Source organism: Rattus rattus, chromosome 5 (genome assembly GCF_011064425.1).
Source record: "Rattus rattus isolate New Zealand chromosome 5, Rrattus_CSIRO_v1, whole genome shotgun sequence".
In the NCBI taxonomy this organism is placed as follows: Eukaryota; Metazoa; Chordata; class Mammalia; order Rodentia; family Muridae; genus Rattus; species Rattus rattus.
In genome coordinates, this window is record NC_046158.1 from 152,659,726 (window position 1) to 152,685,365 (window position 25,640).

The 25,640-nt window shown below is 54.7% G+C and overlaps 2 protein-coding genes across 4 annotated transcripts in view; both read left to right on the forward strand.

The window, feature by feature from the left end:
• Window positions 1-12,154, forward strand: part of Elmo2 (engulfment and cell motility 2) — a 36,195-nt gene extending 24,041 nt beyond the window's left edge. For both annotated transcript variants that reach the window (XM_032904810.1, XM_032904809.1), the window contains 11 exons: window positions 2,809-2,931; window positions 3,190-3,324; window positions 3,930-4,034; window positions 4,115-4,223; window positions 4,588-4,724; window positions 6,239-6,402; window positions 6,507-6,619; window positions 6,739-6,846; window positions 7,570-7,652; window positions 9,244-9,321; window positions 10,776-12,154. In XM_032904810.1, coding sequence (XP_032760701.1) covers window positions 2,809-2,931; window positions 3,190-3,324; window positions 3,930-4,034; window positions 4,115-4,223; window positions 4,588-4,724; window positions 6,239-6,402; window positions 6,507-6,619; window positions 6,739-6,846; window positions 7,570-7,652; window positions 9,244-9,321; window positions 10,776-10,976 — 1,356 coding nt within the window. In that variant the 3' untranslated portion in view covers window positions 10,977-12,154. The remainder of the gene's footprint in view (window positions 1-2,808; window positions 2,932-3,189; window positions 3,325-3,929; window positions 4,035-4,114; window positions 4,224-4,587; window positions 4,725-6,238; window positions 6,403-6,506; window positions 6,620-6,738; window positions 6,847-7,569; window positions 7,653-9,243; window positions 9,322-10,775) is intronic.
• A 5,234-nt stretch (window positions 12,155-17,388) lies between these two features.
• On the forward strand, window positions 17,389-24,676 carry Slc35c2 (solute carrier family 35 member C2). Of its 2 annotated transcripts, XM_032904812.1 has the most exons (10): window positions 17,440-17,531; window positions 17,779-17,810; window positions 18,116-18,266; window positions 18,767-18,830; window positions 19,568-19,640; window positions 20,012-20,180; window positions 20,264-20,347; window positions 22,791-22,966; window positions 23,668-23,797; window positions 23,951-24,676. In XM_032904812.1, exons 3-10 carry the CDS (start codon window positions 18,137-18,139, stop codon window positions 24,076-24,078), a joined length of 954 nt encoding a protein of 317 aa, XP_032760703.1. In that variant the 5' UTR covers window positions 17,440-17,531; window positions 17,779-17,810; window positions 18,116-18,136; the 3' UTR covers window positions 24,079-24,676. The 2 variants fall into 2 exon arrangements, with proteins under 2 accessions (XP_032760702.1, XP_032760703.1); XM_032904811.1 differs by having other exon boundaries at window positions 17,389-17,810.
• The last annotated feature ends 964 nt before the right edge of the window (window positions 24,677-25,640 follow it).

Genomic DNA, 25,640 nt, shown 5'->3' on the forward strand with positions numbered 1-25,640 from the left:
AGCCAAGGCCAGGAGAGGGAGGGCAGGACCAGTGAGATCTGCTTTGCATGGGTCAGGAAGCCTTTCAAGGAGCTGCAAATGTTAGGCACCCAGGCAAGACTCCCAGGGTAGGCCTTGGTCTCCCTCTCAGCACAGCGAGATTCAGGGTGGTGATGCAGGTATAGTGGGATCCTAGATCCTGTGGACTGTGCTTCAGGAGCCGGGTGCTTGCTGAGGGGCTGGAGAGGAGTCTGGAAAGAGGTCTTCGCTGTTGTTACCATAGCGGTGGTGTGGGTTATGGGAAGTCAGTGAGTGGGGGTGGGGACAAGAGCCAAGACCAGGACTAAAAGGAAAAGAGTTTATTAGTTGAAAAAGCAAAGGGAAACCCAGAGACAGCAGTGAAGGCAATAGACAAAACATCAGAGTCAAGCGTGAAAGATTTAGTGCTGACGGTGGGCTTTGGCCATTTTCCAGTCTGCTTTGATCCTGAGCCGTTGACCCTGCCTCCCTGGGCTTTGATTTGCTTAGCTGGGTGTGAAGACTGAAGGAGCTAATACGTAGGCCATGCCTGACAGGGTGCATGGCTTGTGTGGGCAGAAGGGTGTGTGTGTGTGTGTGTGTGTGTGTGTGTGTGTGTGTGTGTGTGTGTGTGTGTGTGTGGTAACAGCTCTAGAAGAAAGCTCTGAGCAACCTTGCAGAGTCTGATGGCTTTACCTTGTGTGACTTGACCCCTAAGTCACTGCAGCCCCTGCTCCCTCCCAACAGTCGTAGAACGGGGAGTGCCCATTGCTGTGGCCACTCCAGAACAACACCCCCTCTGCACATGGGCCCGGGGAGGCATTTCTGGGGACAATCTTCTATGTTCCAGACTTCCCTTCATGGATCCCACAGAGTAGGCAGCTGAGCCTCTGGCCTTAGCAGACTTGCCAGGCAGTCCCTACTCACGCTGTCTGATGAAGCCAGAGAGCTGCAGCCATTGCTGGTAGAGCACTTCGCCCCCTCTCACCTGAGAACCGTGAGCAAACCCAAGCGCACCCTGCCGCTCCCCTCTCTTCATAGCCATCTTATGGATGGTGGAGAGATGTGAGGAGGAAGGACGGACTAGAGGCAGACATTCAGGGAACGGTGGGGGTGGGGGTAATGGCGAAGGAGCTTGGGGCAAGGTGGAAGAGGAGAGCTAATGGAGACCAGCAGCAGGTGGCAGAGCAGGGCTGTGAGAGCAGAAGAGAAGGGCATGAGCATGGTGGTTGAGAGGATCCCTGAGTTTGAACTAGCAAGAGACATGGTGGAAAGGGCACGCGTACATCAGCAGGAACCAGAGGGCAGAGGGCGGGCGCCATCCCAGTTCTGTTCTGAGGGCAGCTGGGCAGGTCAGGTTTTGCACGTCTTCTGCTTATGGAAGTTCTGTCAGAGAGGGACCTGATGACTGACTCATTGCAGTGGGAGTCATCCCTATGTGTGGCTTTGGCAACTGTTGTGAGCAGCAGAGATGGCCTGAAAACCTGGGGCCCAAGCTGAGGAGGAGATCTAGGGCAGGGGGACAGCCAAGCCTGGCGTGGGCTTGGAGATGTCTGTCGGCAGTGTCGAAGAATAGGGGAGATGAAGCTTGCCACTGGTAAGTAAGTGTAACACGTGATACACAAACATTTCAGTGTGCAGCACATAGGTTCATAAAGCACCAGGGACACGTGTGTCTTTTCACTCTAAGGCTTCGGTGACTGGTCATGGTAGACACCACATACTGTAGTGGACCTGCCTAGCATTCACAGCCATGTGAGCCTAGGAGCATCACTTTGTACTGCATAGGTTCCAAAAGGCTGGGCTGGAGTCAGAGCAGGGGTGGGCGGGTCGACTTAGGGAGCTTTGTAGAGAAGGCCCAAGCTGCTGCAGCACCCCATACTGCACTGCTGGCCCTGCCATGGAGACCCGTCAGACCCTGAGAGGGTGGCTGCTGTGACTCAGGCCACAGTCACAAATGCTCACAAGTGACTCGTGGCTGCTACATTGTACAGCGGGGTTCTAGAGTCACGGCTGAGTAAGACCTGAAAGACATGGGTAGGGACCTGGCAGAAGCTGGACAAGAACCCAGAGTGACGGGATTCACGATGGGTTGGTTGAGAAGTCCAGGGAGTCAGGAGGAAAAGCGAGGTGTTGGGGGTTAAGGACAGGTTGGAAATCCACGTAAGATAACCAAAGTGATTAGCCAAGGTGGCCAGGGAGAAATAGAGTGTCAGGAGGTGAGAAGATTAGGGAGGCTGGGTCACTAGGTCAAAAGGAACTGCTGAGCTGACATTGGGAGGACAGAGGGGATGGCTGAAGTACGGGCAGGGGCTGACATGGGGTGACAGGAAAGGAAGGGATAGGGAGGGTGGTGTGAGGGTGGATAGGGAAGCAGTGGCTTATAGGTGACTCCATGTCATTAAAGTGACCTAGCCTAGAGCCTGCCTACCAGTGGTCCTTTCCCATGTGCCTTGGCTTTAGTCCTGTGAGGTGCAAGCCTGGGCAGGTCTAGCTTTGCTGGCCTGTTCTCCCCTTGACCGTGTTCCAGCCCCTGCCCCCCCCCCCCCAGTGTCTGAAGTTGAGCCTTCATTATCTTTCCCACTTCCCCTGCCCAAGAGTGGAGAGGAAGGCCTGCATGAACCTACTCTGGCTGAGCCCAGCCCCCTTCCACTCCAGCCCCTTCAGGAGCGTGCAGGCACCATGAGATCCCTGTCTGGTGCTTACACTTGCATCCTGCCCCCCCTTTCCCCCGCTTCCCCCACCCCACCATACACACGGCTCTTTAGGAAAGCCAGTGCACTGAGCCTGCTCCTGCCTTTCTTTCTCTAGCATGTGATCAGAGGGAATCGACCAATCAAAACAGAGATGGCCCATCAGCTCTATGTCCTTCAAGTCTTGACCTTTAACCTTTTGGAAGAAAGAATGATGACCAAGATGGATCCCAATGACCAGGTAGGTGCTAGGGGCCCTTCCTGGTGTAAGCTGTGCTGTCTCTCCATGGCCGTGGCCATTCCACCCACAGCGTGCTGCGAGTGCTGTGTGAAGTGCTCTCTTGGCCCTGTCAAAACCAGTGTGGGCTGCATCTCCTCAGGAGGTGCATCTTCTGTCCTTGCATCCTCCTGCTGGTCCCTCCCAAGAGTCTGGCTTGGGCGCGCGTGCCCTGCTGCTCTTGGCAGCGGATTGACCTGCCTACTGCATTATCCCTCCCAGGCTCAAAGAGACATCATATTTGAGCTGAGGAGGATTGCATTCGACGCAGAGTCTGACCCCAGCAATGCCCCTGGGAGTGGGACCGAGAAGCGCAAGGCCATGTATACCAAGGACTATAAAATGCTGGGGTTCACTGTAAGTACCAAAGTGCCCTCCCCGCCCTGGCAGCTCCCCCTTCATAGTGATAGCCCTGGAGTAGCAGACAGAAAGAGGTGAGGGCCTTGTGTTTGGCTTGTCTTGGCTATGGCCACTCAGTGGGTGTAAACCTGGGCATGCCCACCAGATCCATCAACTACAAGCCCAGGAAGCCAGCCTCGGCAGACGGAAAGGGACCATGTGCCTGCAGTGGGTAAAGCCCCGGTGCTCTCTTCTCACCTTAATGGTGTGCCTCCCCACCTCTGGTGCCGAGGTGTGGCGTCCACCTTCCATTTCCCCGCCTGTGTCGTGCGGTGGAGAGGGGAGGGTGGCACCCGCAGCTGTGTGGATCAGTGCACCGATGCAGCTTGCTCTTCACACAGCTGCAGTTGACCGTTGTCGGCTTAAACAGGGCTCCGCTGGGAGGGAGGGGGGTTAACCGTGTACCTCTGTGGTACTGGGCTGCCTGAGGAAGCAGCCTTAGTCCAGTGTTCCAGGAGCCAGACAAGCTAGGGTGGAGCTGAGGGAAGGAAGCACAAAAGATGCCCCCGGGTCATTCCACACACGAGGGCTCAAGTTCACACCTGGTCTCCTGGGTCCTCCAGAACCATATCAACCCAGCCTTGGACTTCACCCAGACTCCTCCTGGAATGCTGGCTCTGGACAACATGCTGTACCTGGCCAAAGTCCACCAGGACACCTACATCCGGGTAAAGGCCGGGGCAGCCCCTCGCTCCTGGTGCCCACTGTGTGTGCCTCCCCTCAACCCCCACTTCCTGTCTGCTTGTAGATCGTGCTGGAGAACAGTAGCCGGGAGGACAAACACGAGTGTCCATTCGGACGCAGTGCTATTGAGCTCACCAAGATGCTCTGCGAGATCCTGCAGGTCGGGGAGCTCCGTAAGTCTGCACAGCCAGATGTCAGGAGGGACCGATGGAGGGCCTCGGGCGGGGGACGCTTGTTCTCATTCTCCCCATGAGCCCTCAGTCCACCTACTGTCCCCGTGATCATAGCTGCTGTTTTGTGGGCTAGTGTTCGGAGGTGTCTTCAGAACTCCCTGGGGCTGTGTGTAAGGGCTGACTGAGTTTGTAACAGGCTGGAGGGCTAAGGGTTCGAGGAAAGCCCTTCTGCTCCTTGATGGCTAGAGCCGTGCTCTGTTCTCTCTGTCCTCAGACCTGAGTGCAGAGAGTCAGAGCTGCCAGATGGGTGCCCAGGGTGCTGAGGGCAGACAGAGCCTTCGTGCTTACAGTTTCTCCTCCACAGCAAACGAAGGACGCAATGACTACCACCCGATGTTCTTCACCCACGACCGAGCGTTTGAGGAACTCTTTGGGATCTGCATCCAGCTGCTGAACAAGACCTGGAAGGAGATGAGGGCGACGGCTGAGGACTTCAACAAGGTCAGTGCCTCCGAGCCCCTCCGGCTGCTGGGAGGAGACCCCGAGGCAGCCTCTGACAGCTGGCCAGCGCCTGGGAGTCCCTGAGCTGGAAAACCAGCCTGGTCGGCTGAGCCTATCACAAGGTCGAAGTACTGCGAGCCCGAGTCTCAGCTGTTGTGACTCCCTTTGGTAACCTTGAACGGGCATCTTCCCCACAATGCCCAAGGCCTGAGCTCACCTGGGAAAGCACCTGCCGCTGTCCTCCACAGGGTCAGGGAAATAGTCGAGCAGAAGGGCTGGAATGTCATGGCTGTGCTGTGGTAGATAGTTTTGTGAACAGCCAGCATCAGCAAGGCAGGGAGGGCGGCGCACTGTGCTAGACCCTCACAGGCTGACCATCCTATTGCGGAAACTGCGGAAGGGAGCTGACATAGTGGCGCATGCTCTTGAGGCTGGTGGGCGTGAATTCTAGGTCAGCCTGGCTTGCTTAGCAAGACCCTGTCTCAAGAAAACAAAACAACAAACCTTGAAAAGTATATAGAGGAGTTGTCTATAAGACTCTCCCTGTGTCTGCCTCTTTCTCTCTTAGCCTGTGTGAGTGAGTGAATGAGTGTGTGGTGTGAGTGTGTGTGTGTGGTGTGTGTATGTGGTGTGTGTGTGTGTGAGTATGTGGTGTGTGTGTGTGTGTGTAGGTGTGTGTGGGGTGTGTGTGTGTGTGGTATGTGCATATTTGTGTGTGTGGGGGTGTGTGTGTGGTGTGTGTGTGGATGGTGTGTGTGTGTAGTGTGTGTGTGTGTAAGTGCGTGTGTGTATGTAGTGTGTGTGTGTGAGTATGTGGTGTGTGTGTGTGTGTGTGGTGTGTGTGAGGTGTGTGTGTGTGTGTGTGTGTGTGTGTGTGTGTGTGTGTGTGTGTGTGGTGTGTGTGTGTGTGGTGTGTGTGAGTGTATGTGGTGTGTGTGTGTGTGAGTGTGTGTGAGTGTGTGTGTGTGTATGTGGTGTGTGTGTGTGTGTGTGTGTGTGTGTGTGTGTGTGTGTGTGTGTCTGTGTGCATGCTCATTAGTCCTTTCTGAGAATTTTCTTTCCTCAGTAGGATCATGGCACGTGTGCACTGGGAAGGCAGGTGTCCTGCTTTCTTCTCTCACAGTTGTCTTAGGGAAACTGCCACATTGCAGCATGCTGTCCTCTGGGCACTGTGCCTGCCTCCCATGTTGTATCTCCTGTTCTCCACGGCACGGTGTACAGGAAGATGCCTTCCTCTCTGTAGAGACGAGGGGACTGGAGGCCCGAGTCTTGCTGAAAGAGACGGTGAAGGATTAAGCATTTAAGAGTTGAGATCAGAGCCCAGTCCTTGATGTGTGTGAGAAAGGAAACCCCTGTCACCGTCTGTCATGTGACCTGGGTCCCCACCTGTGGTGTCCACCAGGAAGTCAGGACTCCGTCGCCCACTCTGCTCGATGCACTGGGTGAGGGAGAGGCTTAGTCTCTTCCTGGCCTGTCCATGTTCAGAGTGGCCTGTGACTACCTTCCTTTCCCAGGTTATGCAAGTTGTCCGAGAGCAGATCACCCGGGCTCTGCCCTCTAAACCCAACTCTTTGGATCAGTTCAAGAGTAAGCTTCGTAGCCTGAGCTACTCAGAAATCCTGCGGCTGCGCCAGTCTGAGAGGATGAGTCAGGACGACTTCCAGTCCCCACCGATCGTGTGAGTGTCAGCTGAGTGAGGGGGTAGCCTCCCTCCCGCCAGCTCTCCTCGGAGAGCACTGCTCTCCCAGTCTTACGCTGACTTGGGTGAATGTGCACCCACAGGGAGCTCCGAGAGAAGATCCAGCCTGAGATCCTGGAACTGATCAAGCAACAGCGCCTGAATCGGCTATGTGAGGGCAGCAGCTTCCGGAAAATCGGGAACCGTCGCCGGCAAGGTGAGGGGCAGATGGAGCATCAGGAGTCTGCCTGGGATGCTTGCCGAGGTACCCGGCTCCGTATGACACCCTTTGCCCAGCACTGCCTGCTTCACCTGCTCTCCATCTTTGTTTTCCAGAGAGGTTCTGGCACTGCCGCTTGGCGCTGAACCACAAGGTTTTGCATTATGGTGACTTGGATGACAACCCTCAAGGGGAGGTGACATTCGAATCCCTGCAGGAGAAAAGTAGGTGCATGTCTCCGTTGGTGTGTCGTGACGCCTGCCCTCAACAGGTGTCCCTGGTGCTGGTCCTGGCGTTCGAGCCCAGTGTCAAGCGTGCATCCTTTGTCTCCTGTCTGCTAACGATCCTCTCTGCGGCCCACCTCGGGGGTGGGAGACTTACTAGATCCTAGCTGTGGCTGTGTGTAGGTCATGGAAGGCAGGATAAGCCTCCATTGGAAGGCAGTGGGTAGAGGCCCTGAAGCTACAGAGTCAATGAAAACCCTGGCTTAGCCCCCGGTTAGCTGCTAAGGCTGGATGTTGTGAAGTAAACCTCACCTGCTTTCATGTCTAGTACAGTGGGATTAACGCTGCCTTCCATCCACAGAGGACTGAGAAATGCATACGTTCCGACGGGGCACCGTCGAGCAGGTGGCAGCTTGGTTGTTAGGTGTGATGCTGCTTGCTTTGGCCACTTTGTCCCCTTCACTATGGGAAGGAGAAGTGCACGAGTGCCCAAGGCTCCGCTCCCTGAAGAGATGAACCCAAGTGGCCCGTGAGCTTTGACGGAGCCAGGGTTTACAGAGGAGCAGGGCAGGCTGACACATGCACACCTCCCTGGGCTGGGAGGGCCCTCGGGCCTGAGAGCTGCCCCCTCCCGGTGCTCTGCCCTGGGCAGCCCTTCAGCACTGAGGAGTGCTGACCAGCTTGCAGCCTCAGCTTCCGGATGCTAATTCCCTTGTTTCTCAGTCCCTGTTGCAGATATTAAGGCCATTGTCACTGGGAAAGACTGTCCTCACATGAAAGAGAAGAGTGCCCTGAAACAGAACAAGGTGAGAGGTGGCTGTGCTGGGCCCCAGCCCCTGCCCATGACAGCTGCAGACATGGTTCTGGGCGCACACAGGCCCTCTGCCCACTGTAAATTATACAGCCAATATTAAGAGTGTCGAGCGCTATAAGACTAAGTAGATCCCAGTGCACAGCTCACCAGCCTCGGCAACCCTGGCAAATTCTGCCACCCGCTCCTCCTTGCCACTTTGGGGGACCCCAGGTAGCACACCATCTCTTTCGTGAGTATCTCCTGACATCTCTGGAGGCTACAGCCATGGAGTCACAGGAACACACCTAGCAGAAGATGGAAGACCACATTTAACATGAAATACTGCATTCCCTTGGAGATGTCCACCCGCTGTCTTATAAATGCTGTGTGCACACGCGTGCACAGGTCGTGCCTGCTTGAATCAGCTCCAGTGGTTTGCTTGCTACAGTGTGTGCATCTCCAAGTCCTTCCTTCGTGCACTTCCCCTCCATCTTTTTCCTGTCTTCACTTTATTAGTTTAATAGACCATGTTGCTTATGTGGTCATTTCCCAGACTGAGTTTTGCTGACTGGCTCTCCGTGTTTTCTTCTGTCCCAGATCTGCAAATTGGCACGGGGACCTAGAGGTTTGATTTGGTTCAGGTCTGACTTTGCCCTGGCTTGGCCATATCCACATGGTACTGGGGCCTATCCAGAGGCCCATAATGGCTGGGTGGTGCTCTCTGTGTCAGCAGACAATGGCTGCTCAGGGCTAAGCCTGGTACACTAGGGTATTCGGTTTACTAATGAGCCGAGCCACTTCTCAGTGAGGAAGCCTGCCTCTATCTACTGTTGGCTTCCTGTGGTACAGTTGATGGAACAAGAGAGGCCAAAGGCTTGACTCCCCTTGCACGCACCTCCTTCTAAAGCAGTGAGCTGGTTCCTAGTATCACACGATCATGACTAATTTTTTATGTCTCTGTTGTGTTTTTTAGTGTTCCGTGAGCGCATGAGTTTAAGCCAGTCATGTGTGACTCTGTGAGAGCATGATTTTAAGCTGATGTGTGACTCTGGGTGCATGCGTGTAAGCCAGCCACATGTGACTCTGCACTGAAGCTATTGTTTTGATGCTCAGACTGTCTCAGCTCATTAGTGGGTTGCTTTTGCTGGAGTTGTTGTTGTTATTTGGTTGGTTTTTACCATTCAGGACTTTTTTGTATGGAGAGCAATACCATAGAAAGAGGAATCCAGTCATGTCGGGATCTAAGATAAAAACGTAGAACGGTATATGGTCCTGGCATTCAACATTCTGAGTGTTGAAAATACTTTGCTGCAATAGCTTTTGTTTCTTGCTTTCTGGGGGAAGGTGGGTCTCCCTCTCTATGTAGCCCAGACCCACCTCAAATCCTCAGTCTCTCAATTGCTGGGATCCAGGCCGGCATCACCATCAAAGTTCCTAATTTATAAAACTACCACCACCTCCTAGGGTGACTGTGGCAGGGAGTGGGTGAGCTAAGGTCAGTTAAAACTGGCCTCGGGTCCAGCCATACATGGGTGCATGCCTAGGAACCTTGGTGACACCATAACCAGTCACTGCTCCGAGTCACTCCAACTCTTTCTCTGTAGGAGGTGTTGGAATTGGCCTTCTCCATCCTGTATGATCCTGATGAGACACTGAATTTCATCGCTCCTAATAAGTATGAGGTAAGCATTGTGCCACACTGCCTTGAGTACCAGTGCCCTCACTGTGGCTCATCAGTTGGAGAGGACGTGTGGCCAGCACGGCAGTGTCCCCAGGAGCCAGGTGGCCAAAAAGGATCGCCAAGTCTGTGGGCCTTCTTCCACTGGGCTGGACTTTACCACTTGACTCTGTGTGTATGTGTGTGCGTGCCTGTGTGTGATATGTAGACCAGGCTGGCCTCGAACTCCAGAGGTCTGTCTTCCTCTGTCTCCAGAGGGCTGGGACTAAAAGTTTGCACCTTAGGAACAGCTGGCAATTATTAGAAGATTAGCCTGGCATGGGGAAGATTTTCCTCTTTGTAATCTCGCAGTCACTTTTCCCAAGTGAACTGAATCCCAGTTACATGGAGCCAACCTAGTCTGGGCTATGGAGCCATCACCTGTAGCCCAGGAGGATGTTAGCGCCAACTCAGTTAACTCAGTGTTCATGCGGGGCCTGTTGTTGAGCACTTGGGTCAGGCTTCAAGAGGAGCTGTACTTGGACCAGTATGGCTTTGTTGGGACGCCAGAGCATGGTGAACTAGGCACCGACAAGCATAGCAGCAGCAGAGGGCTGCCGAGCACGGCTTCTGCTGTGCCCTCGAATTCTCAGAGCCTCTGGCCTAAGTTTTGTTTTTCTGAAACAGGGTCTCCTGTAACTTGGAGCTAATCACAGCAACCTTACTGTAGCTTAGGCTGGCCTTGAACCCCCAACCCTCCTACCTTTGTCTCCCAAGAGCTTGGGTGTTATAAGCCTGTTCCACCACGCAGGCTATGTCAGTTTCTTTTGTACTTCCCTTTAGAACATTCTTTAACATCAGTGGAGTTTTTTTTCTTTGACCAAATTGCAACCCCTGACCCCCTGTGTGCCTCCCACTCATTTCATTGAGTGTGTGTTCATTGAGTGTGTGTGTTCATTGAGTGTGTGTGTTCATTGAGTGTGTGTGTGTTCATTGTTCCTTGAGTGTGAGTTTTCATTGAGTGTGTGGATGTTCACTGAATGTGTTCATTGTGTGTGTGTTCACCGAGTGTGTTCATTGAGTGGTTAGTCCGAGTGTGTTCATTGAGTGTGTATGTTCATTGAGTGTTCATTGAGTGTGAGTTTTCATTAAGTGTGTGTGTTCATTGTTCCTTGAGTGTGTGTTTTCATTGAGTGTGTGTGTGTTCACTGAGTGTGTTCATTGAGTGTATTTTCTGTTCCAGTCCTGGTTCCCATTCCCTGTTCTCCTTAGCTGCACTTAGATCACATTTCTGATTATTTTTTTAATTCCCACATGAATCCCCCATAAACTATCAGTTGATAGCGATGTGCATCTTCTAGCTGCCGTTGCTCTTGTCTTCCATGAGTTTTGCGTATTCTGAATGGTCCCCAACAGCACTGCTGTGAGTCGCACTGCAGCCCTGGGGGCCAGCGTGTGACATTTGCAACTTGCCCACAGTACTGCATCTGGATCGATGGCCTCAGCGCCCTTCTGGGGAAGGATATGTCCAGCGAGCTAACCAAGAGCGACTTGGACACGCTGCTGAGCATGGAGATGAAGCTGCGGCTTCTGGACTTGGAGAACATTCAGATCCCTGAGGCACCACCTCCAGTCCCCAAGGAGCCCAGCAGCTACGACTTCGTCTATCACTATGGCTGAGCGGGAAGGGACTGGGGCCCAGGAGAGACACTGGCAGCCCGTGCCTTGCCCTCCACTTGTACAAACTACTCCTCAAACTCAGTGGGACCCGGAGCTTCTCTCTGTCCCAACCATTAGGAGTCATGAAGTCAGGGCATGCTGCCCTCCTCAGCACCACAGAGCCTGGGTCGGGTTGGAGGAGTGAACTCAAGATGTTCTTGCCTCCCACGCTGAGTCTGCATCTGCATCTGGTACTGGACCTACCGACAGCCATCCCCTTTCCTTTCAAGCCTCCTCTCTGGTTGGCTGGAGAACCCACATGGGCTGGAGCTGGTCCATGAAAGGCTGCCCATGGGGGCGAGAGGCCTGGGGATGGGGAGAGCCTTGGAGTGACTGTCTTCAGGTGGCTCAGGCAGGAACAGCCTTGAGCTCTTGCTTCATAGGTCTTTGAGGGCTCATTCCAGCCTTATCCTGTGCCAAGATGCTGCTGCCTCTGGGTTTACCACCTCTACTCTCTAGAGATGCCCATCTCTCTTGTCCATGCAGGTATCGGGACAGGTAGTAACTTTCCCCCAAGCACTCAGTCTCATCCTGCCCAGGCAGAGGCCTCCAGCTTGAGTCCTGCTCTCTCGGGCTCTAGGAATGCTGCAAGGAAAGGCGAGGTGAGACCTCTAGCTCACCCCTTCAGTTCTGTCTTGTCCTTGCTGAGGAAGAATGCTCCCATGCCCCCTTAGTTACAGGCCCTTCTCTTTGTGCCCCTCTTGCCCCAGACGAGGGGCGTCGCCTTCCCTTTCTCCTTCCTGGCACTGTGGTTTCTGCCATTAGCCATGATTTCAAGAAGTGGCCGGGGCCACAGCTGTGCCATCGGCCTTCATTGGTGCTGCAGCACTTGAAGCACGCGCACGCGCACAGCCTCCTTCCTTGGACGCATGTTAAATGGTGGTATTCAGCACTGGCAGCCTGGCGTGGCGGGTACTGCCCGATGAAGAGTGTACTATATATTTTCTTTACTATAGGCCATACTTATACAGACATGTATATATATTTATATAAGATCTTCCTATCCTAGGATAGAATGTTTAAGAGGGATAAAGTTGAGAGCAAAGCTGTCGTGCTCTCAGTCATGAGCTGAGTGTAACCAGAGAGCAGCGGGGGCTTCCTGTCAGTGACAGTGTTTTCAATAAATACTCTTTCATGTAGACTGGTTCCTGTCAACACCTCTTCCTCTACACTTGTTCCCTGCCCCAAGGGTAGGGAGCCACCTGGCGGTCTTCACTTCAGTGTGCCTGGGAGCATCTGGAGAGCTCCAGCCACTTTCCAAGAGCATCTCCGTCTCCCCTCGTCGATCCTGCTCTGTCACGAACAGACTACTCACCTGCTGGCTAAGGATGCTCACAGACTGTGGTACAGGACAGAGCGTTTCCTGCTCAGCCCTGCTGGGTACAACGTGGAAAGGCATACTGTACACCCCCAAGAACCCATCCTCCCTTTTTTCCCTGCCAGGGACACAGCCAGGGAACAGATCGAGTACTTGTGCCTTTCAAAGAAGACATGTTCTGCACCCCGTGTGTTGCCTGCGCTCAGTACCCAGCCTTCCAGCTGGTGCTTTAAGCTGTTGCTCCTACCAGCAGCCTCGGTAGCGGGGAGGTTTGAATGAGAGCAGTGATGAAAATAGATACTTCCTCTTGCCACTGTCAGAAGAGGGGTGAGGACAGGCGCTTTCAGAAGGCATAGAAAGTGCATGCAACACAGGCCTTGAGCACTGAATGAACCTTGGGCTGCGATGGGCATCATTGTAGGTCTTAGGAAGCATTGAATCAACTAAAGCTTTCGTGGTGCCAGCTGGCAGCAGCCTGCAGCAGCAGTGTGCACAAAGCACAGCTTACACTCTGGCCTTGAGCCTTCTGCTAGGAGCCAGGAGCCCAGCCAAGTCATGTGCAAGAATCTCTGTTTGCAGCCAGTCCTAGTAGAGCCCGCATGAGCAGAAGCCCAGAACTGGGCCAGCTCGGGTCTGCAGCCCTAGCTTGCTTGGCTTAAGAGATTATCTTGCTCACATACCCTGTTCCTAAAATGAATCAAATCCAGGTATGCTAAATTGTTCAGAGGCCACCTGTCTTCCTGGGCTCCCAGTAAGACTAGATCCTTCTCACCCACTTCCTTTCCGGTTCCATTTCCTCTGGGATGAACTTCCCGTACTCAGTTTATTGAATAATTCTCACAAACATATAGGCACATGTAATTTCACAAAGTGTCCATTATTACTTTGCCAGGATCTTTTACCTCTAAAATTTAATGGTTGTCAAATCATTATCCTAGCTGCTTGAGGTCCCAAAAGAAAAAAGCCCGCTACAGAGTTATTAGTATCTGTGATTCGTTCCTGGTGCTCGCTTAGGGGAAAACTACAGAGGCACTGTTAGAAAGCTTGCTGTGGCCGCCTTAGTTGAGGGAGTTGTTCTGACTCCGCCCACCCCCACCGGCTTCCGGCGGAAGTCTCGCTTCCAGCGGGACAGTGCCCATCTCGAGTTTCCGGCAGGAATCTCCCGGCGAGAACCTGGGCGGAGGTAAGTGGGCGTGCGGTGGGCGGTCCCCTGCATTCTGGCCCGGCCTCAGTTTCCCCAGCCTTCCTTTGGCTCTGTACCTGTTCGCCTGGCATTCGCTAAATTCTTACGAGGGGCCGGGTCTGGGGGATGGGGGAATCCAGATGGACACTGCCGAGCAGGCGCGGCAGGGACACGTGAGCAAACACATTCGTCACGCGGTGGGAAGTGCCACGCGCAGTGGGGGCCCTGGGGAAGGGGACAGACGCAGAGAGCATCAGGTTGCCAAGGAGGACACCGGCTGATGTGCTGGGCACACGGCCGTATGTGGGGTTGCAGCTGACAGGCAGGATCCTGGGAGGGCTTGTGGACCCAGCCCAGGGATCTTCAGTCTAAAGAAATCGGCAATCTTAGTTTCTTTCCCTGATGCAACTTAAGGAAGGAAGGGTTTATTTTCCCCCATAGTTCCTTGTGCTGTCCATCGTGAGGAAGTCAGGGCAGTAAATGCTTGAAGCAGCTGGTCACATTTCCATGGTCCTGAAGCCGGGAACCTTGAGAGCCATCAGTGTTTGCTAGTGTCCCTCTCCCCACTTTTATGGAGTCCAGGAGTCCCTGCCCACAACAACATGGGTCTCCTCATATCAGTTAACCTGATCAAGAGAACCCCTTTCTGGTATGCTCTGAGGCCCATCTCCCAGGTGATCCTAAATGCTGTCAGGTTGACCTCACTAACCACAGACCAGTCTCTGGCTCTTTCTGGAAGGCAGGCAAGTGCAGGTGAATGGAAACTGTAACGTATAGTCTGTGGTGGTGGGAGAAGTGAAGAGAAGTAGATAGGTCCATGAATAACCAAGGTGGACTGGACAGGGCAGGAGATGAGGAACGCTGGGAGACAGAAATGGCTTCATTGGTCACTGCCTTGGGCCTAAGTAAACAGTTGTTAGGGTGGCTATTTCTAAGAGATTTGAGAGTCAGATGGAGACCTGAGGAATATTGATAGGTTCTCGAGGCACCCTGAGGTTGAGCTGTCTGTGGGCCGGGTTCCTCTGCCTTCACAGAGAGCTTGGGGTGGTCTTGGTGGGCTGGGAATGAAGGCGGCAAAGAGGCCAGGTCCCAGCCCTCGGGCACCAGTGCTTACTGGCTGAGTTAGAGAGGGCTCTGGTCAGACAGCTTTACAGAAAGCAGAAGACTCCAGAGACTGTGGTAAGCTACACCCACTAGGTCTCTGAGGAGGAAGCTGTCAGTTTCATGAGAGGAGCCACAGAAACCTGGGCTCTGACCAGGTGACAGGGAAAGAGTAACTGCCTGAGTGAACAGCCTGACAGACTGAGGTAAGGGAGTGGGCTGACTTTGGGAAGCTTTGTGACGGAATGATTCTTACCACGGGCCAGTGTCAAGTGCTGCTCCTCGAGATAGTGACGCCCCTGCCCCAAAACCACACAGCTAGAGAAACTGAGTCAGAGCAGGCCAGATAACGCAGTCTCCATTGTCGGTGACACAGACGGGTTTTCTCACAGGTCTTTGAAGCACTAAGCTGTACAGCCACATTCTGCTGAGGAGCTAGAGGGCAGCCAGGTGTTACAGCATCGTTGCCCACCCTGCTCTGAGGTAGGCACAGTTTCTTGGGGAAAGGGACGCCCGCTGAATTCCTTGCTTGGGTTGATGTGATTAGAAACCCGCTCTCCCTTACCATTGAGGGAGGATTAGGCCCATAGGTCTGTCTAGCCAGTGTGAGGCAAATCACTGCTTAGTGAGGACTCACAGAGTGAATGTCTGTTTGCTTCCTGGGGTCCTTTCTGGCTGAGCTCTGTCTTTGCGTATGGGGATAGGTGACTTTCTGCATGGTGTCCCACAGAGGTGGGGAGCTCGAGAAGCTCTCTGAAGGAAAGGTGAGGCTTGAACAGTAGACAAATGGCAGTACATTGACCAAGGAGGAAGTGGTCAGAAGTAGTCAGGTTAGTAAGTTGAGAGAAAGGGGAACAGGATACCCTGGCATGTAGTGTGCCCCACGACTGCCTGGGAATGGGAGGTGGTGGTTCTCAGGGAGCATGGTGTGGGCTGTTCTGGAGTGTTGGAGACTCAACCCAGACCCTCCACATGCTAGACCAGCACTACAAAGTAATTTCTGGGCACAGCCTGGGTTGTTACAACTTGGGGTGGGGGACATGAAACTCGTGGCATCTGCTGAGTAGAAACAGGGATTTGATAATGAATTGCAGCGTAGAAGACTGGCCTCTCCCAGAAAGATTCAGTAGTCTCAGGCTACAGAGCCCCAAGCATTGAGGGAATGGGAACCTCGAGGTCTGTTTGAGGAAGGTTTGACCCTGGGTCCCCAACTGTTTAGCTGTGTCAACGGGAGCCTGAGATCAGAGGTGAGATCAGGTGAACAGGTCTGGTTAGCAGTTGGATCTGCCTCTGGAGTTCCTGGTGACCAGAGCCAGCCTCATGCTGGGGGGATGTGAGCCTACAGAAAGTGTATCAAGATATAAGGCTGCCTTACGCACGTGGGGCAAGGCCTCCTCGTTGGACCCACCATGGCTTTAGTCATGGCCTGTTTATTAACCTGGAAGTCAGTGGTGCCCAAACTGTAGAGCGAAAGGAAGATAATCGGTGGTGAAATAAGACACGCTTCGCTCTGTTCGTTTCTGCGGTGCTGGAGTCGCAGTGAGAATTCTTCTTGCTGTAGAATCCACAAAAGTGAGCCCACCATGAGGGGAAGCTCACAGCCACCATGCCAGCAGCTCCAGAGCTGTGAGCGCTGTTGCCGTCAGTGAAGCGGCATTCCATTTGGGCAGCCCACATGGTATTCTTAACAGTTTCAATGTATGGCAGAGCCCCGGAAAAACTGGTTTGCCGAAAGCAGTGGCTGGCCCTCTGCCTTGTGACTGTCAGAGGTGCTCCGGATGCAGAAGCCTTTTTAGCCTTTCTAGTCCCTGCTCACTAAATGCTGGGCACCTCCTCCAGGTCACCACCCTGGGTTCCAAGCTCCTCTAAAGATAGCCATAGTCCAGGAGTCCTTTGGGCAAAGCCCACAGCCAGCCCGGTTTGCCCTCGAGGAGGAGATAAGATAACAGGTTCCAGAGTGCAGAGCGGTCTGTCTGTCCAGCCTGGTTGGGGAGGAGTCTGATCTCGTGATTCAGGAGGGCTCCCAGAGGAGCTGGCATTTCAGCACGGTGGGGAGGAAACACCTGCAGGACACCTGAAGAAGCCCATTAGAACCGTGAGCCAGGCTCACCCACGCAGAGCCAGGGCTCCTGAGCCGGGTTTGCCCGGGCACTCAGCGGTGTTGAGACTAGCTGTTGGAGACCAGGGCAAGGTACAGCTGATCCACTCGAGGTCCTAAAGACCTGAAATCCCATACCCACTCTCTGTCATAGTCATCAGACTAAAAGGGAATATAGAGAAGGCGGGGTGGGTGTGCGGCCCTCGTGGAGTGTAACCTTACAAGCATTACACGAGGGGACGGGAGTGTGGCTCCCTGGGAGCATGGCCCCAAGCATGAGGCCCTGGGTTCTGTCTGCAGCACTAAAAGGGAAAAAAAAAGTCTGTCCACTCAAATCACTCCCCTCTTGGTTGCTACCAAAAAAGGAAGCAGGAGAGCAATGGGTCACAGACAGGCTCCCGAGGGACAAGATTTATACTGAAGTTGGCCACACTGAGGAGGGATAGAAGGGTGAGCTGGGTGTGTGTTCCCGCCATCCCTTCTGGCTGGGAACAGACTGACAATGACAGACTAGACCAGGTTAGACCTTGCAACTCCAGGCAGAGCTTGGCCTTCATGAAGGCAGCTGGGGGCTGCTGAAGGGCCAGAGCAAGGGCTGACGAGACCACAGCCATCTGTGTGGAAGACAGTTTGAATGTGCACTAGAGCCTCAAGTACCTGGACTGGGGCAGGACCCGTGGCCTCTGGTCTCTTGGTGGCCAGAGCTGGTCTGTACCTGACCCCGCCTCTCTTCTCTCCAGCTGTGTAGCTGGGGACCCGTGACCGTTGCATCCAGCTAACCATGGAACAGTTTGGCTCCAGCCACCAGCCCCTTAGGTGAGGACTCCGTCAAGGGCCCACTGCCCATTCCGCATCATGGAGGCCGAGAGGACTCTTCCAGCCAGGGGAGCCGCCCTTTGAAAACGGTGGTCCAGTCCTGCTGGTTCTCCCTGCCAGCCACCTTTAAGAGAGGCCCCTGTTCCTGCTGGCCCACGGATGGGGAGGTGGGCCCTGGACGTCGCCTTTGTGTGGAAGGCAGCGCTGACCCTGGGCCTGGTTCTTCTATATTACTGCTTCTCCATAGGCATCACGTTCTACAACAAATGGCTCACAAAGGTAAGCGAGCGTGGGACTGGCACACAGGTGGCCGTACTTGGGACAGTCACATTGGGTCATGGTGGTTTTTCCTAGACATTGGTCCCAGGCGGACTAAGCAGGTGGCTAGCAGGGGTGGTGGTGATGAAACTGGGCAGGGATTGAGTCCCTGGGCTGCCACTTCTCTGTGATCTCCACAGTGGGGACTAAGCCCTCATTCCATGGGGGTCACGCAGAGCACTGGATTGGCCCCTGCCACTAGAGGGAGGAGACGGAGGGGCCTTGTGGCATCTCTCTAATCCTGCTGTCTGCTTTGGGCCCCACAGAGCTTCCACTTTCCCCTCTTCATGACCATGCTGCACCTGGCCGTGATCTTCCTCTTCTCCGCCCTGTCCAGGGCACTGGTCCAGTGCTCCAGCCACAGGGCCCGGGTGGTGCTCAGCTGGACTGACTACCTCAGAAGAGTGGCCCCCACAGGTGGGTCCAGTGTGAGGAGGAGGGCTGCCAGAAAGCAGAAGCCCTTGTGGCCACATGCTACCAACTCCTCTCCTCCCCACCCCTCTCCCGCAGCCGAGTTTCAGCAAAGCAGGCAGTGTCCTTGTCTGTGCTGGTTCACATGTGCCTCAGTGGGCTCTACCAAGTGCAGAACTGGGGAGCCTCACCATGTGGCCATGCCGGGTGGGGCTAAAAGATTTCCTAGGACTACTCTTGAGTGGGCAAGACTTGAAGTGGATGGGAACCTCTGACCCTGGGTATGTGAGGTCAGAAAGGAGAAAAGTCTGCTGGAGCAGGGAGTAGGAGTAAAGGGGCTTAGCAGGCCTAGCCAGTCAGAAGGGACTCCAGCCCTAAGCAGGATAGACTCTTTGGCTAGGGGTTACCCTGAGTTGCGTGGTGGAAGAAAAGGCAAGCAGGCCCTCAAGAGTTTCAGCATTATGCTTGCCAACTGGCCGCCCTGGCTGAACTCCCTGTCCCCACAGCACTGGCAACAGCACTTGACGTGGGCCTGTCCAACTGGAGCTTCCTCTACATCACTGTGTCGCTGTGAGTACTGACCACACCCTCCGCCCTCTTCAGGCCAAACTTACTTCCACAGCCAGCAATGGGCCACTCCTCCACTGCTGCTCTCTCCGACCAGCCCTCAATCTCCCTCTCAGCTCCTCCCTGGCACCTGGTGGCACTCCAGGAAGCCTCCTGTCCTCTGCTCTGTCATAAGCCCAGGGCAGAGAGATAGGCTGCACCTGCTGGCCAGGCAGCAAGGGGAAGCCAAGGGACAGGACAGAGCAGCCATGAGTTCTTGGCAGGGTTGGGGAGGGATGGGAACCAGTGTGTGTATGTGTATGTGTGTGCGGGCATGCGTGTGTGTGTGTGTGTGTGTGTGTGTGTGTGTGTGTGTGTGTGTGTGTGTGTGTGTGTGTGTGTGTGTGTGTGTGTGTGTGTGCAAGGCGTGCGTGCGTGCGTGCGTGTCAGGAGAACCGGGCAGTGGAGCACTGTGTGTCAGAGCTCTGATGTCTTGCTTCAGAGAGAGTGCAGCCCCTCACTTCTCTTTGTCCAAGTTTCTGTCCTCCTTACCTGTCTCTACCCCAGCCAGGTAAAGAACAAACTGAGTAGGCCTGGCGTCAGACCCACAGCTCATCCCTCAGTGACAGCCAGGCCTCTTAGAGACTTCCTCCCACGAAAGGTGGCATACCCACACAGACCCCACTGGCTGGCTCCTTTGGGGCCTGGTTGCCCTCAGGTGGGTCTGCCGCCATGCATTGTGGGTATCTGCTGTGCTCCAGGTACACGATGACCAAATCCTCTGCTGTGCTCTTTATCCTGATCTTCTCTCTGATCTTCAAGCTGGAGGAGCTGGTGAGCCCCACATTGTCACTCTGTGGCAGGACGCTGCCGGCCCCGTGTCTCTGGAATGCCTTTCTTGGGGAGGGGACCTAGATATGGGTGACAGCTGAAGGTTTAGAAGTAAGTGTGGCAGGCTCAGCGTTGGCCCGGGCCCTGGGATTCCCCTGGGGCAACTCAGCGGGTCCTGTCTGTTAAGGGGCACTCGGAGCCTGGAAGGGCACCAGTACTTGAGTGTTTCAGAACAAGTATTACGTTAGGAACATGCCCGCTGCATGTCAGCCTTGAGTCCGTCAGTGGGCCTTTGGAGGGGACGAGGCACAGAAGGAGACACGGCACATGCTTGAGCCTGGAGCTCCCAGCGAGCCACACTGTCCCCCCTCTAGCGTGCAGCGCTGGTCCTGGTGGTCCTGCTCATTGCTGGCGGCCTCTTCATGTTTACCTATAAGTCCACGCAGTTCAACGTGGAGGGCTTTGCCTTGGTGCTGGGGGCTTCGTTCATTGGCGGCATCCGCTGGACCCTTACGCAAATGCTTCTTCAGAAAGCCGATCTCGGTGAGCCCCCCAGGGAGGGTTGGGGGCTGGGTAAACCCAGGCCAACAGGCCCGGCCTGACAAAACTTGTGTCCTGTCCTGCAGGTCTCCAGAATCCCATTGACACCATGTTCCACCTGCAGCCACTCATGTTTCTGGGGCTCTTCCCTCTCTTTGCCATATTCGAAGGTACGCTTGGTCTTCTCCCCCTGGGTACCATAGAACAGCAGATCCAACATGACCCCTCTGAGCTCAGCACGGTGCTAGCCGTAGAGGTTGCGCAGACCCAGAACTCAGTCCTCCCCAGCAGCCGTGGTTTGGGAATAGACAGACACACAGAATGGGTAGATCCCCAGGAGCCAAGGCTGCAGAGGAATTAGGTGTGAACAAGGAGTCAGAGCGGAGGCTGAGGACAGCCCCAGAGGCACCTGAACTGCTTGCGACCTTTCACATAGCTCAGGCTGGCTTCAGACTAGCCACCTAGAGAAGAGTGACCTTGAACTCCTGAACCCCCACCTCTATCAGCCATAGCTGGGGTTTGTTTATTTTATTTTATTTTTTCAGAGCTGGGGACCGAACCCAGGGCCTTGTGCTTGCTAGGCAAGCGCTCTACCACTGAGCTAAATCCCCAGCCCCTTGCTTGCGACCTTTTAAATGCACAGGTTTGTCTTCCCCTTACAACCTGTCGTCATCCCTATTCAGTAGGAGAAAGAAACCGAGAAAACAACATTGAAAGCTTGCCCACAATCCCATAGCTCTTAAGCGAGCCACACTAGGTGCCCGCAACCTGGCAGCAGGAGGCTAGGCCCACTGCTACACTGTGCACATGCCTCCCAGGGAGTGTCTGTCACAGGCGGGGTGCCTGGGTTGGAGAGGGGGATGGTAGAGGATGAGTGGTGGGCCGGTGAATTGATGTCATCCAGATCCCTGGCAAGCAGGGCAGGAAGCTTAACCATGGATGTTAGCCAGGGTGGACAGAGTGGCTCCTTCCACAGCTGGGGTTGGGGGACAGCCTGGGCACATGGACAACTGTTCCATCTCCTGTGGCTTTCAGAGGAGAGGCAAGGCCAGGGGCTGTACAAGGTGGACAGAATGTTGTCACCTTTCCTCCTCCAGTGCTTTGGGATTAGTCCTTGTCCCTTGTTTACCCTCCTTCTCAGAGTCCCAACTGTCCTCAGGGTCATTACAGAAAATTCCATCCCACATCCATTTAAGTTTCAAGCAGCGAAGCGTCTCCAGCCTCCATGAGAAAATTATTCCTCAGCCCCGTTGTCCAGGAAACTTGTGTGTGGAGCCTCATGCTTTTCCTTTTTAAAATCTCTCCCCATTCCTTCATTATGCCCCTTGTAGCAAACACCACACTCACCCCCTCCCAGGCCCTCTCACTGTTCCCGCTCTGCAAACCTCATCCGCAAGCCCCTGGTCGCCGCCACTTAGCAAAGCTGCATGGACTTAGCTCCTTTAATCTTCTCTGGTAAATTAATCCCCCAAGCGCCTTCATTACTTGTGTTGCTCTTCCCCGAATTCCCTTCAATTTGCCTTTGCAGCGCTCTGAGCCCAGCACCAAACAAGATGGCTCACATCACCAGGCTGCTGGCCTGGGGCACACCGCTGTGGAATTTTGCACCCCCTCCTCCTAATCCCCCAAAGTTCTTGTCTGCCTTCAGTGCCCTCCGGGGTCCACTGTGCCCAGTGGATACTGACCTCACCCACTCTTAACACACCCTGGGGCCTTGCTGTGGGAAGAGCCCAGGAACCCTTTAAGAAGGAAGCCACCGGGGCTGGGGATTTAGCTCAGTGGTAGAGCGCTTACCTAGGAAGTGCAAGGCCCTGGGTTCGGTCCCCAGCTCCGGAAAAAAAAGAACCAAAAAAAAAAAAGAAGGAAGCCACCACTTATGAAAATTGAAGCAAAAATCAGTGCGGTGTGCAGTGCGCTGTGGAGCAAGGGGCGGAGGCCTCATCATGAGCTTACATATGTGTGCTTTGGTTCTGTTTAGGATGGGTCTTGTGTAGCCCGGGCTGTAGTTTTCTATGTAGCTGATGCTTGAACCAGTCATCTGTGCCCCCCCACCCCGCCCCGGGTGCTGTGATCACAGCGTGTTACACTGCACTCAGCTCAGGGTTTGGGGGGTGTGTTTTTATGTTTTGAGATAAGTTCACTAGATTATACTGCTTGCTGAAGAAATGACAGTCTAGTCGCTGTCTTGTCATACTGTCAAGAGGGGAATCCACAGCCAAAGGAGGCCACCACAGTCCACACACACACACACACACACACACACACACACACACACACACACACACTCCCATGCACACAATCTGAAGGCGAGGGATCCCACTACTGTACATTTTGCATTCCTATGTAGTCAGCCTCTACCAGAGCCCACAGGTACAATTCCTCCTGTTCTGATAATGGACATGTATTGCCCTGGGCTCTGTAGTGCCTGCCTTGGTCCCTGAATCTCAGGCAGTCTATGGGGGGCTATTTTAAAGCCCCCGTCCTTCTCTCCTACCTCAGAGACTCAGCCACCCCCCCCCCAATGCCATGCTGAAGAAACCCAGTAGCTGTTGAGCAGGGCCAGCTGTGCTGTACAGGCCCTGGCCTCCCGCCCATTCTCCCTGTTGCTTTCAGGTCTCCATTTGTCCACCTCTGAGAAGATCTTCCGCTTCCAGGACCCGGGCCTGCTCCTGTGGGTTCTGGGGAGCCTCCTCCTCGGAGGGATTCTGGCCTTTGGCTTGGGCTTCTCTGAGTTCCTCTTGGTCTCCAGAACCTCGAGCCTCACACTCTCCATCGCTGGCATTTTTAAGGTACACACTGGGAGTGACCCCAGACCTACCCAGGCTGGAACCCCGAGAGGGCTTCTAGCAGCTCTGCTCCTGTCTCCGCGCCCTGAGAAGGTTGGAGGACAGACAGCAGAGTGTGATGGGCTGTGATTTCCCCCTGTGGAGCTGAGCAAGTGTCACACCTCGCCAGTGCACAGCTCTGAGGCTGCAGGCCAAGCCTCACACCACTGGGCCTGCAGTGTGCCCACATAGTACCTGACTGGCAGCTCGAGTTAATGGCAGTGACCTGGGACACTGAACGTTGACCCGTGAAAAGTCCCAGCATTGAGAGCTGGGCACACGGGTCAGGTCTGTGAAGGAGTTCCCATCTAGCCAGGTAGACCCCATGATGGAGCAGTGACCCCCAAAGCCAACGTTTGGGTGTTAAGCATCTAGCTATGATGAGGAGAGGCCCGTCTCAACAAAGCCACGCTGAGGGCTGTCCATCTGTGGCTGCCAAGCAGACAGCGGGGGGCACCTGTGCCGTGGTCTGGGGGTTGGTTGGCATTCCACTTTTGCTGAGAGTTACGCATCTGCACTTCAGTAACACCAGGCCTGCAGGCCAGTGGCCTGGGCACAGGCTGCCTGTCACCTCAGCCGGTCTGGCTTTGGCCTCAGCGTACACAGAGCCCCACTCTCCAGGCCACAGAGTCAGCCTCTGACCCATGTCCTGCCTCTGCCCACAGGAAGTCTGCACCCTGCTGTTGGCAGCTCACCTGCTGGGTGACCAGATCAGCCTCCTGAACTGGCTGGGCTTCGCCCTCTGCCTCTCTGGCATCTCCCTGCACGTGGCCCTCAAGGCCCTACATTCCAGAGGTACTGTGGCCTCCTCCCCACGGCTTAGCATTACTGAGTGTCCTGCCATCCAGCCCCGCTCACCAGCTGTTGCTGTAGATGGGGACATGTGCCAGATGGTTCTGGCCCCCTGAGAGGATATAGGGTCAGTAACTATGGTGTGTCTACCCCAAGGTGATGGTGGCCCTAAGCCCCGGAAGGGCCTGGGCTCCAGCGCCGACCTGGAGCTGTTGCTCCAGAGCAGCCAGCAGGAGGAGGACAACGGTGAAGAGGAGTATTTCATGACCCAGGGGCAGCAGTGACCAGCGCGGAAGCGGCAGAAGCAGACCGCTCTCCAGTCGACCGCTCTCCAGTCGCCACTGCTCCAGTCGCCACTGCTCCAGGGGCCCGGCTGGTTCCTCAGAGCAGCTGCAAGTGGTGGCCGCAGAGCCACCGGCCAGAGCTCTGAGGCTCCTGTTCTCTCCTGTGCAGCTTGGTCCCACATAGCGAAGCCAGGCTCACCTGGAATCTGAGCTGTCAGTGAAGGGAGCCAGCGGCCTGTCCACGGTTGCTCTGGCTCTCAGAGGTGAGGTAGTTTCTCAGGTTCAGACTGTGGGGCATCTGGGAAGGAGTCATGGAGAGGCTGGGCCTCATCACCTGGACAGCAGCTTCCTCGGAGAGTAGATTTATTTATAGTTGAAATAATGATTTCCTTCTCCACAGCACAATGTTGCCTAAGGCACGAGAGCAAGGAGAGCCCTGGGGCCTGGCCTCTCCTCCGTTCCCTGCCTGGGGCCTGGCCTCTGCCCTGCCTTCTGTAGCTCATGCTCCTGTTTGTGCCCCAGGCCCCATCCTTGGGGCCACACCATGGACCCACAGCAGGAAATAAATGCGTGTTTGCCCAGTGCCATCTTCTGGAGACTACCAGTTCCACAGCCCAGACTTGCAATCTGGTTCTGTCTTCTTACTGGCTGTGTGACCTTAGGTGGATAACTTAGCTTCTCTGTGCTGTAGGTTGTGTATGTTTTTAAAAGATTGGGCTTAAAAGGGGGGATAATGTCTATCTCAGGCTTTCTGGAAAATGTTACAGATTAAGTGTTATGTAGTCCTAAAATACTGCCAAGAACCAAGAGACTAAGACTTAGGAAGAATTTACCGTCACTGGGCAGGGGGGATTTTGTTCTGTAACATGGGCCAGTCTGTGCACTTCTCTAGGGCCATGACACAGGGCTGAGCCCTCTTGTGGCCTGACATGTGATGGTTGCCCCTTCTCAGAGCTGTTCTCTGCCTTGGCAGGGGAGCGGCTGACCCAGGAGGCTCGCTCACAAAAGTGCTTCAGGCACCCACAGCAGGTGGCGCCATTTGCCCACACTGGTTCCAGCCCTGCCTGCTGCTACCCCTGGGCAAAGACCCAGGAGGGGCTCTGTGTAGAGCTGGAGCGACTGGAGCTCCATTGGTTATGCCCAGAACGTGAGCCGGACTCCAGACTTGTGGAAAGGACGAGGGTAAATATTTCCATTGAGAACCATATGGTGTCTGCTGCAACTTGAAGCAGGCAAGAAGCCTTGCATGGCACAGACACAAGGGGCGTGGCTACATCCCAGTAAAATCTGGTTTCCAAAAGTGAGTTCTTGCCCACCCCTGCTGTAGAGGGATCCCCTGGGAGCTGAGAGTGGCAGGGAGACTGAGGCCCAGGAGCAACCATCCTCAAAGGAACTCTGACCAGCCTTGAGTCCCGATTTCCCTGCCAACCTCCACACTCCAGGGAGCCACCTTATCTGGCCCTGGCCTGTCTTGGGTTCTGCAAGCTCAGAGGTCAGGATTACAAAATGCTCTTGTTCCAACCCAGTGATGTGGGAAGAGTCGGCCGAGAGGGCCTGAGAAG